The following is a 13,535-nucleotide window of genomic DNA, read 5'->3' on the forward strand; positions in this document are numbered from 1 at the left end:
ACTCGAAGGCAGCGAAGGGCAGACGGCGGCGGGAGCAACGGTAGTGGGCAGAATGAATGTAGGCTCGGATCCCGTGGTCATCGTCTCGGCGGCTCGGACCATCATAGGTGAGTGGCCTGCAGGCCCGGCGCAGAGTCCGAGACGCCTGCCGCTTCGGCAGGAGCGCCGAGGGCCGGACGCGTGTTGTGTGGGAGAGGGGTCGTGTGTGGAGGTCGGTCCTGCCAAGTTGCGAGGACCCGCGGGGGCCCTGGAACCAGCACCTAGAGCGTTCCCTGACCGGAGGCGACAGCCCCACCCTCTCCTCGCCCGATGGGCTCACTCCGCCTCTCATGCTCGGATTGGCTCCTGGGGGTAGAGCCATCGCGCCGCCTGGCTCCCGCATTGGCTGGCGTAAGGAGGCGTTCTCTCGCGGGGTCCCTGATTGGCCGGCTCCGGAAGGCGCCATCGGTCAGGCCTGCGGCCGCAGGGGCAAAACTACTCGGTGGTCTGAGCTTGGCACTGGGCTGGGGTCGGCCTGTGGCTAGAGGTCGTGACTTCCGTCTCCTTTGTGCCGCATGGTTTTCAACCCCTTGACCCGCCGCTTCCTTTTGTTTGGGAAGCATGGGGGTCACATCCTGTCCTTCGGATTTGGAGAATTAGATGGGGTCCAGCGGTATCCATAGGCCACTCCAATGGTCGCTTACCCTGCCCTGACCTTTGCTTGGACCAGCAGGTGTGGGAATGTGTGGGAGGAGAGGGCACTGCTTCCTCGCGGTGTTCTTGCCAGCCTGGGTCCTGGGGCGTGAGTAGTTTCTGCACTGCCCTCAGGCTTGCGATGCTGCCTTTCTGTTGCAGGCTCCTTCAATGGTGCTTTAGCCTCTGTTCCAGTCCAGGACCTGGGCTCCACTGTCATCAAAGAGGTCTTGAAGAGGGCCACTGTGGCTCCGGATGATGTGTCTGAGGTCATCTTTGGACACGTTTTGGCAGCAGGTAACTCTCAGTGATTCCAGGAGAGGTCAGGCTTATTAGAAACAGCCCATAAACATACACTCACACACTCTCTCGTTCAATTTCTTAGGTTCCTGCCTCCATACTTTTGCTCATAGTTCCTGCTGTTAGAATTCCTCCTGCGGCCCCTTCTTCCAGCCCTGTCAATAGCTTCTATCCAGCTTGAGACCCAGCTTCTTAGCCAGGCAGTGTGGCTCCTGGCTAAGAATCCCAGCTCTTTGGGAGGCCAAGGAAGAAGGATCACTTGAGACCAGAAGTTTGAGACCAGCATGGACAACAAAGCAAGATCACGTCTCTACAAAACATAAAATTAATAGCCAGGCATTATGGCCTCAGCTACTGAGAGGCTGAAGTGGGAGTATCACTTGAGCCCAGGAGTGTGAGGCACATTACTTTAAGTGATTGTGCCACTGCACTCTGGCCTAGGTGACAATGAGATCCTTTCTCTAAACAAACAAAAAGACTCAGCTTCATTAATACGCTTTTTGTGAATGAACCTAGACCACTGACCTACACTGCCTTTTCATTCTTAAGAAGCAGGGATAGCCTGATGCATAGGAGAGTATGCATGCTCCTCCTTATTACCCCAAAGTGTCACACATTCAACAAAAATGTATTCAGTTCCTCCTATGTGCCCCATACTGTGCTTAGTGCTGGGAGTATGGCTCCAACAATACAAGTCAGTTCCCTGCCCTCTTAGGGCTCAGTTCTGAGCTTGGAAAATAGGTGGCACATTTGCCTCTTGCAAATGGGGCATATCACTCCCTAGGGGAATATAGCTGAGTTCTGCGAGTGCTCCCATCTTCTGATTCTTTGGGTTTGAACACTCCTAATTAATTAATTATTATTACTTTAAGAGACAGGATCTTACTCTGTCATTCAGGCTGGTGTGCAGTGGTGTAATTAGTCATAGCTCACTATAACCTCAAACTCCTGGGCTCACGCGTTCCTCCCACTTCAGCCTCTGGAGTAGCTGGGATTACAGGAGCAGGCCACCATACCTGGCTAATTAAAAAAAATGTTTTGTAGAAGCGGAGTCTCTCTCTGTTGTCTAGGCTGGAGTGCAGTGGCTGTTCACAGGCACATCATGGTGCACCACAGACTTGAACTTCTGAGCTAGCTGGAACTATCCTCCCAAGTAGCTGGGACTACAGGTGCATATCTGCTAAGTTGAAGGCCATTAAAGCGCTGTGCAAAGTGCTTTCCTTTCATTACCTCATTTAGTCTTCCCCACAGGTCTGTTATATCCTATTATCTTCATTTTACAAATGTGTAAATCAGAGTTTGAGAGCTTAAATGACTTACCAGGGTCACAGTTTGAAGTGGAACTAGCACTTGAGCTTAGATCTGTTCTTTTCCTTAAGCCAGATAGACTCTACAATCAGGTAACAAATGTTTATTGAGCACCTACGCTGTGCCAGGCACTATTTTAGCAGCTGGAGATAAGCAATGTTCTTATCAGATAGAAATTCTCATTTTTATGAAGCTCATAGTATGCAAAGTGTTAGCATTATTAATTATGTTAGCACCTCATTTTTTTTTAAACATTAAATAATTTTATTCTTTTTCTCATTTACAGTGGCCCAGTGGTAAGCATGTTAGGAAACCTGAAGAGATTAAAAAATTTTACACAAAGCATGTATAAAATATCTATTTAGATAAACAAAGATCTGATAATTACATTGCCAAGCTTTAAGAATGCCAAAAATAAAATACTGTAAATCAAATGTGAGGGCTAGATGGGTTTATTAGAATTTATTTTAACAATTTTAGCTAACCAGCATGTACTAATGTAATTCAAGTTACAGTTAGAGCCAGCTAATATAAAACACTGTGTGTGGCTACTTAAGAGTATGCCTCAGACAGATCCTGTTTCGTGCGGAGAACACAGTTGGGGAACATGGCTGGGTTTAGTTTCAATGATAAGCAGCAATAAAGATCAAGAAAATTCCCAACTTTTCTAATAACTGCTCTACAATTAAAAAAAAAAAAGGAAATAGTATCTATTATTATAGTCCTTTAATGATGGACATCAAAATTGGGATTGTAGGTTTTCTAAGTGCTTGGATAAAAAATTGCTAACACAGTTAAACAAGATCCTTGGTTAATTATCTTTGATTTTTTTTAAACCCCCAAAACATAGAATATTTGCTTGCTGGTACATTAACCCATTAGCAATAACCTGAACTATCTTTTCCTCACCAAGTATTTTAATAGTGCAAAATGTTAGTAGTCTCAGTAGACGCTGTTCCCCGCATTCTGCCCTTGCTGCCTGATGATGAATCATGTCAGGGAGTTATCACCGCCAAGAAAAATGCACAGCAGCCTAAAAGATACCATGATAAGATACAAAGATACCATTGGCAGCCTAAAAGACGCATGCCAATGTCAAAGGTAGACAGGCAAAATGTGAAATAAGTAATTCAAAATACCCACAAGCTAATGGAAAATACAGTATTGATTCTTTTGATACAAAAACAAATACTTATTCTGCTACTTTGAACAGTATTCAACGTGAACAAGCAGATCATGATGTTTGGTGGCTGGATACTGTATACTGCACTTGGGACATTCCACCAGGCTTTCATTGAGGACAGCAGTGGGACTTTTTAGCGAGGCAACTTTTTCTGTTTTCAGTTTCTCCTTGGAAAGTGACTAGTGGCTCTGTGATGGCAAACTCATGCAGTTCTTTCAAGGATTCCAACTGTGTTAATTGATTTCTTGCTTTTTGGAGCTCCTTAAGAATGATATGCAATTGATGCTGCATATGTTGATGGTCAAGTTTTTCATTTTCAAAGTCTAAAGTACATGCCTGCATCTGTTGTTCCAACAGAGCCACCCTTGTTTGTTCTTCTTGCTGCTTTAGCAGAGACGTGTAAAGAAAGTGGACCTGGGATAAGAGCTCTTCGGATCTCTTTTTTCAAGTTTTCGCCTAGCAATATCATTCTCTTCCCTGAGTCTTTGTATCTTCTCTGTTTTATGCCTATCATCTTCCAGGTGTTGCACATCTGCCTTTCTTTGTGAATATAACAGCTGATTTAAATCTTGAACTTCTTTTTGGGTTTCTTCGTATTTTCTTCGAAATTCACTCAGTTCAAAACTCAGCTGAGTTACGGTTTATCGTTCCACCTCAAGATCTTTTTTTGCACTCACCAAGAGATCGTTGTAATGTTTTGCTTCTCTTCTTGAAGATAACCTTCTGATTCAGGCTTTTTTGTCTGCTGTGGGAGTGAATGAGCAGCTGTTTCCGCTTTATTTTCCAGCTCTAAGATCTTTGCTAAAAGTTCTCTTACATAGACTTCTCGCTGCTGATCATACACAAGCCACTGCTGATTTTTCTCCAGAGTATCTTTCAGCTGTATTTCCATTTCATGAATATTACATATTGATGAGTTGAAGCTGTTTGCAGGCACAGTCTGTGATAAATGAAGCGTACTGGTTTTGCTTTCAAGTTCAGCAGTTCATGAGACTGCAGCAGACAACTGTTTCAATACATCTTTCTCTTCAGATAAGGCTTTCAACAGCTGCTCCCTTTTTTCACCTTCCTTTGTTTTCTTTTCCAGTAGGCAATGCGGTGGTACTGTATGTGGCCTTCAGCTGGTCTCTGAGTAGCTGTATTTCTTTGTCCTTCTCTGTGAGTTGATAAGCATTCTTCTTCTTAGCTTCAAGGACTCGAATTTTCTCCAAAAGTCTTGTGTCTCTCTTTCTCAGTCAGCTTTCCGTTCCCACTTGTGATTTCAACCACCAACGTCTTTAATTCTGCAATTTCTCCCTTACATTTTTCTAATGCAGTTTCAGATTTGGAATTACTAGGCTTCGATCCCCACTTACTTTTAATTAAATATTTGGTACTTCTGGAAGACATCTCTGAAATGGTCTGCCCTTCCTAGTGGGCCAGCCAGCAGCTGAAGCGAAGCATGGCACTCACATCTTGTGAGTCACACCATCAGGCGTGGATGCCGCTTCCGGGAGTTTGAATATCCTTTTTTTTTTTGAGATGGAGTCTCACTCTGTTGCCCAGGCTGGAGTACAGTGGCACTATCTTGGCTTACTGCAACCTCTGCCTCCTGGGTTCAAGTGATTGTCCTGCCTCAGCCTCCCAAGTAACTGGGATTACAAGTGCCTGCCTCCGTGCCTGGCTAATTTTTGTATTTTTAGTAGAGATGGGGTTTCACCATGTTGGCCAGGCTGGTCTCAAACTTTTGACCTCAAGTGATCCACCCACTTCGGCCTCCCAAAGTGCTGGGATTACAGATGTGAGCCATCATGCCCAGCCCTGCACCTCATTTCTTCTTCTTCTTTTTTTTTTAATTTGAGATGGAGTCTTGCTCTGTCACCCAGGCTGGAGTGCAGCCGTGTGATCTTGGCTTACTGCAACCTCCATCTCTCAGGTTCAAGCCATTCTCCTGCCTCAGCCTCCCAAGTAACCAGGTATCAGGGTCACCACCTGTAGGGGTCTGTCCTGCCCTGACTCAACAACAGATGAATAAAGTACACTTACATGCAGAATACAGTGAATGAGCGGGCTGGGTGTCCATGGCCATTTACAGACTCCTTGGACAGTGCTATAAACAGTTGTGACCACCTGCCCCCACATGCTTGCCTCTCTGGCCTTTATTCAGCACATATTAAATGACAAAATTTTTTGAGTCAGCACCTCTAGAGGTTAAAGATCAAAGGACAGGTTCTGAGGCCTAAAACAAACCCATTAATGGGTAATATCCCATCTTGGCCTCCCAAAGTGCTGGGATTACAGGTGTGAGCCACCTCTCCCAGCCAGAGCCACCACGCCTGGCTTTTTTTTTTTTATGATACAGAGTTACCCAGGCTAGAGTATAGTGGTGCAATCTCAGCTCACTGCAATCTCTGCCTCCTAAATTCAAGCGATTCTTCTGCCTCAGCCTCCCGAGTAGCTGGGACTACAGGCACACGCCACCATGCCCAGCTAATTTTTGTATTTTTAGTAGAGACAGGGTCCACCATATTGGCCAGGCTGGTCTCAAACTTCTGACCCTGTGATCTGCCTGCCTCAGCCTCCCAAAGTGCTGGGATTCCAGGCGTGAGCCACTGTGCCCAGCCTGGCCTGTCTATTAATATGCATATGCTCCTGCATATATTTTCAGTCTCAAGTAACCTTATCTGTTTTGATTTTTTTTTTTTTGAGACAGAGTTTCACTGTTGTTACCCAGACTGGAGTGCAATGGCATGATCTTGGCTCACCGTAACCTCCGCCTTCTGGGTTCAAGCAATTCTCCTGCCTCAGCCTCCCGAGTAGCTGGGACTACAGGCATGCACCACCATGCCCAACTAATTTTTTGCATTTTTAGTAGAGACGGGGTTTCACCATGTAGACCAGGATGGTCTCCATCTCTTGACCTCATGATCCACCCGCCTCTGCCTCCCAAAGTGCTGGGATTATAGGCGTGAGCCACCGTGCCTGGCCCGTAGCCTTATCTGTTTTTAGTTTCCAGCCTAATCGCAGATTGATAACATTGTGATGAATATAATCTCTAATTTTTTTCAGTGACTCATTTGTTAGTTCTTTCCAACAAATTCACCAAGGAAGGGTGGTAGGTATCTGAAACTTGGAATAGAGTAACCACTGTATAAACACTTACTCTTGACTCTTTGATAACAGACAATGGGGATTAAGAATATTTGAAACTCAGCTGGGGCGTGGTGGCTCACGTCTATAATCCCAGCACTTTGGGAGGCCGAGGTGGGTGGATCAGGAGGTCAAGAGATTGAGACCATCCTGGTCAACAAGGTGAAACACCGTCTCTATTAAAAATACAAAAATGAGCTGGGCATGGTGGCGCGTGCCTGTAGTCCCAGCTACTCGGGAGGCTGAGGCAGGAGAATTGCTTGAACCCAGGAGGCGGAAGTTGCGGTGAGCCGAGATCGCACCATTGCACGAGATCGCGCCATTGCACTCCAGACTGGGAACAAGAGCGAGACTCCGACTCAAAAAAAAAAAAAAAGAATATTTGAAACTTTTGGCCAGGCGCGGTGGCTCACGCCTGTAATCCCAGCACTTTGGGAGGCTGAGGCGGGTGGATCACGAGGTCAAGAGATCGAGACAATCTTGGCCAACACGATGAAACCCCGTCTCTATTGAAAAAAAGAAAAAGAATATTTAAAACTTTTAACTCCATTCTGTTCTGTGCTGCTTTAAGTAAATGATGTATTTCTTTTCAACTAAAGGAAGTCCCCATGGTTGAATTATGAAAATAATTTGTGAATTCTGATTTTGTATATATCTTGTTTTATATAACCATTTAAGCATCCTGTGATGAATAATAAGCAAGAACAGAATTGCTTATTATCAAAGGTTTTCCTTTTTCAGTAACTCCTCTTTTCTCAAGTGTCTTAAGCCATGATCTTGGGAGGAAATGGCCCTAGTTAGAAATGTTGGTAATGCCTAGGTTATATCCTCTGTTGATAATGCTTATTTAAGCTCTGTCCAAACATGAGGATGCCAGTTCTTTCTTAAGGTATTAATAACTTCTATATGGAGGAGAAAGCTCATATCTGTGAAATACCTACAGAGCAGCACAAGGCAGTATATATTCAAGGGCTAGACTATGACAGGTGTAGATAGGCTTTTTTGCCTCCAGTGAGAATTTACCTGACCTGTAGTTTTTAGGAAGTGGCAGGTAAACCAGCTGGCAATTTTGCACACACTTTCACTGTGACATTCTGTCTTTCTCCTTGATCACAAAGAGTCTTCTGTGTTCCTCCTTCCAGGTTGTGGGCAGAATCCTGTTAGACAGGCCAGTGTGGGTGCAGGAATTCCTTACTCTGTTCCAGCGTGGAGCTGCCAGATGATCTGTGGGTCAGGCCTAAAAGCTGTGTGCCTTGCGGCCCAGTCAATAGGGATAGGAGACTCCAGCATTGTGATTGCAGGAGGCATGGAAAATATGAGCAAGGTAAGAACTCTCCAATGAGGTGGCTTTTACTGACCTCACACTGAGAAAGTCATGTATGCGCCAGAGCAGAGCAAATTGATGCATATCAGAGCTGGAGCCAAACAATGAACCAATGAACAAAAAGGACAACCTTGATCCCTACTTGAATGTGAACTATTCTTCAGTTTGGGTGGGAAATCCAGTTTGATGAAAAAGTTTATCAATCAGTGTGATTGGAACCAAATATGCTTTTTCTAAACTTTTAATGAAGTATGTAATATTTTCTGATTTAAATTTATATTTGTTGCTTGATGTCCTTGGTTTTAAATTTCTTTCCCATTGTGCGTAAAAGGCAAAGAAAAAGGTGTTACCACTTACCTTCCTGCACATGGCAAGGAAATCCTGGGGACCAGACTTTTTTGACCTTTTTAGGGTATAGAATATGGAAAAGAGGAGCACCAAGTGGTGCTTTTCTCCAGTAGGTTTGCCAGGCACAGTTTGTTTCACCAAGTTCCATACCTCAAATTGGCATAGCGGTTGAAAGATAAAGTATATCCCCTGTTTCCTACTGAGGCAGCTTAGGGGCTGAGGTGCAGATTCCCTAGTTAGACGCTGATTCGGCCCAGCCATTGCTGAGGTTCAGGAGGAGGCAGGCTAAAGGTAGCAAAAATAATCAGAGTGATTTTGATGGGATCACACTGACATCTGTGTCGTACTTTACCAGGTGCTTTTGTACATGTGTTCACAGCAGCCCCACATAGGGTAGATGATATCATTCCCAGTTTACAGGTAAGGAAATTGATGCCCAGAGCCAGCATTCAAATACAGCTCTTCTGACTCCAAGTCCAATCAATAACTCTCTCCATTCTAATATGCCTGCTATTGAGTTGGTGAGTTAAGACTGGCCACTGGTCAGAAATCCCTCCTCATCAGTTAGTTAGGCAGCCTGATTATTCTCACTCCAGGCAGTATGTCATCCATTAAAATAGGTAGCACATTGATAGCTTTACTTAAAATTCATTTAACAGGTAATTAACTGCCTCTATGGAAAGAATAAATGAGATTCTTAAAGAAACAGGACACAAAATGGGTAGGTTTGAGGGAGAATTGGAAATGGGTAGGTAGGAGAGTAATGGTTCCCAATATAGGAAAGATGAAGTCTGCTAATTCCAGGGGTCTTCAGGCCCTGGCCTGGCTGAGGACCTGGAACGGGGCAGAAGGGCTGCAAAGGGGCCTAAATGAAGACTTAGGAAATATTACATGACTTTGGGTTGGATTCTGGGGAGAAGGCTAGTGACAACTAAGCCTAAATCCATTTTTATTTCTTATTTCTAGGCTCCTCACTTGACTCACTTGAGAACAGGAGTAAAGATAGGTGAGATGGTACTAGCTGACAGTATACTCTCTGATGGTCTTACCGATGCATTTCACAACTGTCATATGGGTATTACAGGTAAGGCAGACATAGCTGAAACTATAATAACTTTAAAAAGGTTAAAAAGATCATATAATAATCTGTTTCTTAGGTGCTTTCCTCCTTATGCCCAGAGACTGTCTTAAGGATTTTTGTATCTCTTCTTTGATTAACTGAGGTGAAGTGAGTATTCTCTTAGTGAATCCTTGATTATCAGAGAATGTTAGAAGTAGGAAGTACCTCAGAGTTCTTCTGGATCAGTCCTCTCATTTTACCAAATGAAGAAACAGGGCCCGCAAATAGTGCTTGTGCGGCAGAGGCAGTAACAGAGATAAACCAGTTTCTTTGGGGACCTAACTGTGTTTTTTGTACTACACAATTGGTTTATTGGTCATTCATGTTGAAGGGTCCTGTGGTCTAGGTTTAATGGCAAAGCAACTGGGAAATCAAAAGAACTCATGTCTTCAGTATTCATATAACACTTAGGAAAGAGTAGACATTTTAAAGAAACAAACCCTGAGAAGTTAAATACCTTACTTAAATACATGCAGCAATGGTTCTGGTTCTATGTAACATATACATTACGGGAAAAAGGTAATAGGGAAAAGTACAAGATTCCATTAAGAGGGAACTGTGTGCCCGGATGCAAGGAAGGAAGGAAAGAAGGGCTTAGAGATACAGGAAGCAATGAGAAGCTCAAGGCATCTTGACCACTTCTCAGCTGAGAGCCATAACAGAGAAGTCTAAAGAAGACAGGCAAACCATGGAAGACTCTGTGATCAACTGCCTAAACCATAACTAGAGGTAGTCGTTAAAAATTCAGATCCTGAGCTCTTTCCAGTGTGTACTGTGGATTGAATTTACTTCCAGCCTCCAGAACTGTGAGAAAATAAATTTCTCTTCTTTAAGAAAAAAAAAGGCTCAGGTCATGATGGAGTAATTGACAAAGATTAGACTTCCTATTATAAACAAGCATACAACTTGTGAAAATATATAAAGCCACTGTACTGAGATCCTTGAGAAAAGGGAAAGCCCATTGTCACTGTCTCTACCTGAGGCACTTCCCAAACTGTGTTATGGAGAGGCAGAACCCAAACTGGGAACAGTGGTCTCAATGATCAGAAGAGGCAGAGAATTCAGGGCTTCTGAGATGGTTGGAGTTTGTGGGGAAGAATAAGGAGTAGAAGAAAAAAGAGCTCCAGAAATCTGCAAAGGGTCCCCTTAAGTCTTTGATCAAATACTAAGCTTGTAGATAACAGTCTACCAGGCCTAGTAGAAAACAGCTGCAAGGGAGAGGTGAGCTGAATGGAGATTTTATAGATTACTAGGAGATAAAAGAGTTCTGGAAAAGCAGAGAGGAAACCTTACTGAATCCCTTGGGTACTCCATTGACAGAAAGACCACAGTTTAGGGGTAGGGCCAAAGCCATAGATTAAAAGCTACTCTAGACCCAAACTAATAAGCTTAAACATAAGCCTCAAAAGGATCAAGGTGATTTGCCAGTATATTGACTGCTTGTGCAAACAAAACTCAATATATTCTCTAAAGAGAATAAAATCCACATATCCAAGTATATACCAACTATAGTGTTCAGCATGCAATAAGAACTTTCTTTTTTTTTTTTTTTTTTGAGACAGAGTTTTGCTCTTGTTTCCCAGGCTGGAGTGCAATGGCGTGATCTTGGCTGACCGCAACCTCCGCCTCCTGGGTTCAGGCAATTCTCCGGCCTCAGCCTCCTGAGTAGCTGGGATTACAGGCATGCGCCACCATGCCCAGCTAATTTTTTGTATTTTTAGTAGAGACAGGGTTTCACCATGTTGACCAGGATGGTCTCGATCTCTTGACCTCGTGATCCACCTGCCTCGGCCTCCCAAAGTGCTGGGATTACAGGCGTGAGCCACCGTGCCCGGCGGAGCTGTACTTTCATATGGTCTTTAAATTTTTGTGTGAAATGGGACAGAATTAACTCTTAAGTAGACAGTTATAAGTTAAGGATCCATATTGTAACCCATAGGTGGTCACTTAAAAATATGCAAAGAATTATTATCCCATTGTAATCCCATTATAATTGCAGCAGGCTTTTTCCTAGAAATTAAGAAACTGATTTTAAAATGTATAAGGGCAGGTGCCATGGGTCATGCCTGTAATTCCAGCACTTTGGGAGCCAAGACAGGCAGATCACTTGAGGTTGGGAGTTTGAAACCAGCCTGGCCAACATGGTGAAACCCTGTCTCTGCTAAAATACAAAATTAGCCAGGCATGGTGATAGGCACCTGTAATCCCAGCTACTCTGGAGGCTGAGGCAGGAGACTTGCTTGAACCTGGGAGGCGGAAGTTGCAGTGAGCTGAGATCTTGCGCTACTGCACTCCAGCCTGGTCAACAAAAGTGAAACTCTGTCTCTAAATAAATAAATAGTGTATAAAATGCAAAGGACTCAGAATAGTCAAAACAATTTTGAGGTCAGAAAATAGCACTTACACTCTCTGATTTTAACATTAACTATAAAGCTGTGGTAAACAAGATAGTGTGGTTTTGGCATAAGGACAAAGAAAGAGAACAGAGTTCAGAAATAGACCCAGACTTATGCTCATTTTCAATAGTCATCTGTGGAATGAAACGGAAAAATTAAAGTCTTTTCTACTAATGGTGCTGGAACAACAGATTACTTACATGGGAAAGATGAACCTGGACCCCTACCTCACACCATATATAAAAGTTAGTTTGAGATAAATCATGGATTTAAAAATAAAAGCAAAAGCTATAAAGCTGCTAGATGTATATAGTATATAGCTTCCACAGGGTACAGTGGCAGGTGCCTATAGTCCCAGCTACTAGGGAAGCTGTGGTGGGAGGACCACTTGAGGCCAGCGGTTTGAGGTTGTATACTATACTATGATTGTGCCTGTTAGTAGCTTCTGCACTCCAAGCCTGGGCCACATAGTGAGACCTCATCCAAAATAAAATTTAAAAAAAACAGCTTGGTAAGTAAAGGCAAGACAGAATAGAAAGCAAAGCAATAACTTTTTTTTTTTTTTGAGACAGGGGTCTCTGTCACTCAGATTGGAGTGCAGTGGCTCAATCCTGGCTCACTGCAGCCCCCACCTCAGCCTCCTGAGTAGCTGGGACCACAGGTGTGCACCACCATGCCTGGCTAATTTTTTATATTTTTGGTAGAAATGGGGATTCACCATACTGCCCAGGCTGGCCTCAAACTCCTGAGCTGAAGGGATCCTCCCGCCTAGGCCTTCTAACATGCTGAGATTACAGGCGCGACCCACCATACCTGGCCGATTCTCACATTTGTCGAAGAAAATTATAAATATGGAAAGCGAGAAGAATGTAGCTTGCTGTGCTAGGTTGCATTTTGGAGATAGCAGTATGAACTCCAAGTGTTACCATGAGTGTGTGTATACATAAAATTGTAAATTATATATATATGGAAGTTTCTCCTGAACTGACCTAGAAACAATGACAAACCAGCAACAACAAGCAGTCCTGGCACTCAGATCTTTGTTTCCAAATACATTTCGCCACTAAAAGGAACTAATGTTCTTTGGAGAAATGGCACTTTCCAAGGCTGGGGAAAAAGTGCTAAAAAAATAAGGACATGCTTAGGGATATGTCACAAGTACACAGGAGGCAGCCTACAGGGTTCCACTTTCCTGTAGTGGAATTTTGAAGAATTTGAGCATCAAGGTCAGTAATGATAGTAATGGGTTATAACTCTCCAAGTTTTGAACAATTTCAGCATCAAAGTAAGTGATGATAGTAATGGGTTATAACTTATTCAATAAAATGAAAAGATATGAGTCCATCCTGATATAAATAACTGAATAAATGGAGAGAAAAGGAAAAGCTTTTCTTTACAGTAAATTGACAATTAATACCAATAGAGGGAATGTTGGAGTTAGAAAGTCAGGAATGAATGAATGCTAAAACTAGTGGGTGAAATATGATGGGGAAAAAGATATTTTGACAATCTCAAAATAACCTCCCATACATTATTGATTACTTTTTTTTTTTTTTGAGACGGAGTTTCGCTCTTGTTTCCCAGGCTGGAGTGCAATGGCACGATCTCGGCTCACCGCAACCTCCGCCTCCCAGGTTCAGGCAATTCTCCTGCCTCAGCCTCCTGAATAGCTGGGATTACAGGCACGAGCCACCATGCCTAGCTAATTTGTTTATTTCTTTTTTAGTAGAGACGGGTTTTCACCATGTTGACCAG

General features: G+C 43.5%; 1 protein-coding gene and 1 pseudogene across 1 annotated transcript in view; one reads left to right on the top strand and one right to left on the bottom strand.

Moving 5' to 3' along the window:
• ACAT2 (acetyl-CoA acetyltransferase 2) overlaps positions 1-13,535 on the top strand; it is a 19,587-nt gene continuing 6,052 nt past the window's right edge. Inside the window, exons 1-4 of the mRNA XM_002747162.7 lie at positions 1-107; positions 835-969; positions 7,735-7,916; positions 9,231-9,348. Coding sequence (XP_002747208.1) covers positions 53-107; positions 835-969; positions 7,735-7,916; positions 9,231-9,348 — 490 coding nt within the window. The 5' untranslated portion in view covers positions 1-52. The remainder of the gene's footprint in view (positions 108-834; positions 970-7,734; positions 7,917-9,230; positions 9,349-13,535) is intronic.
• LOC100411162 (centrosomal protein of 55 kDa pseudogene) lies at positions 3,396-4,907 on the bottom strand (annotated as a pseudogene).

The sequence above is a fragment of the Callithrix jacchus genome, chromosome 4 (assembly GCF_049354715.1).
Source record: "Callithrix jacchus isolate 240 chromosome 4, calJac240_pri, whole genome shotgun sequence".
NCBI lineage: Eukaryota > Metazoa > Chordata > Mammalia > Primates > Cebidae > Callithrix > Callithrix jacchus.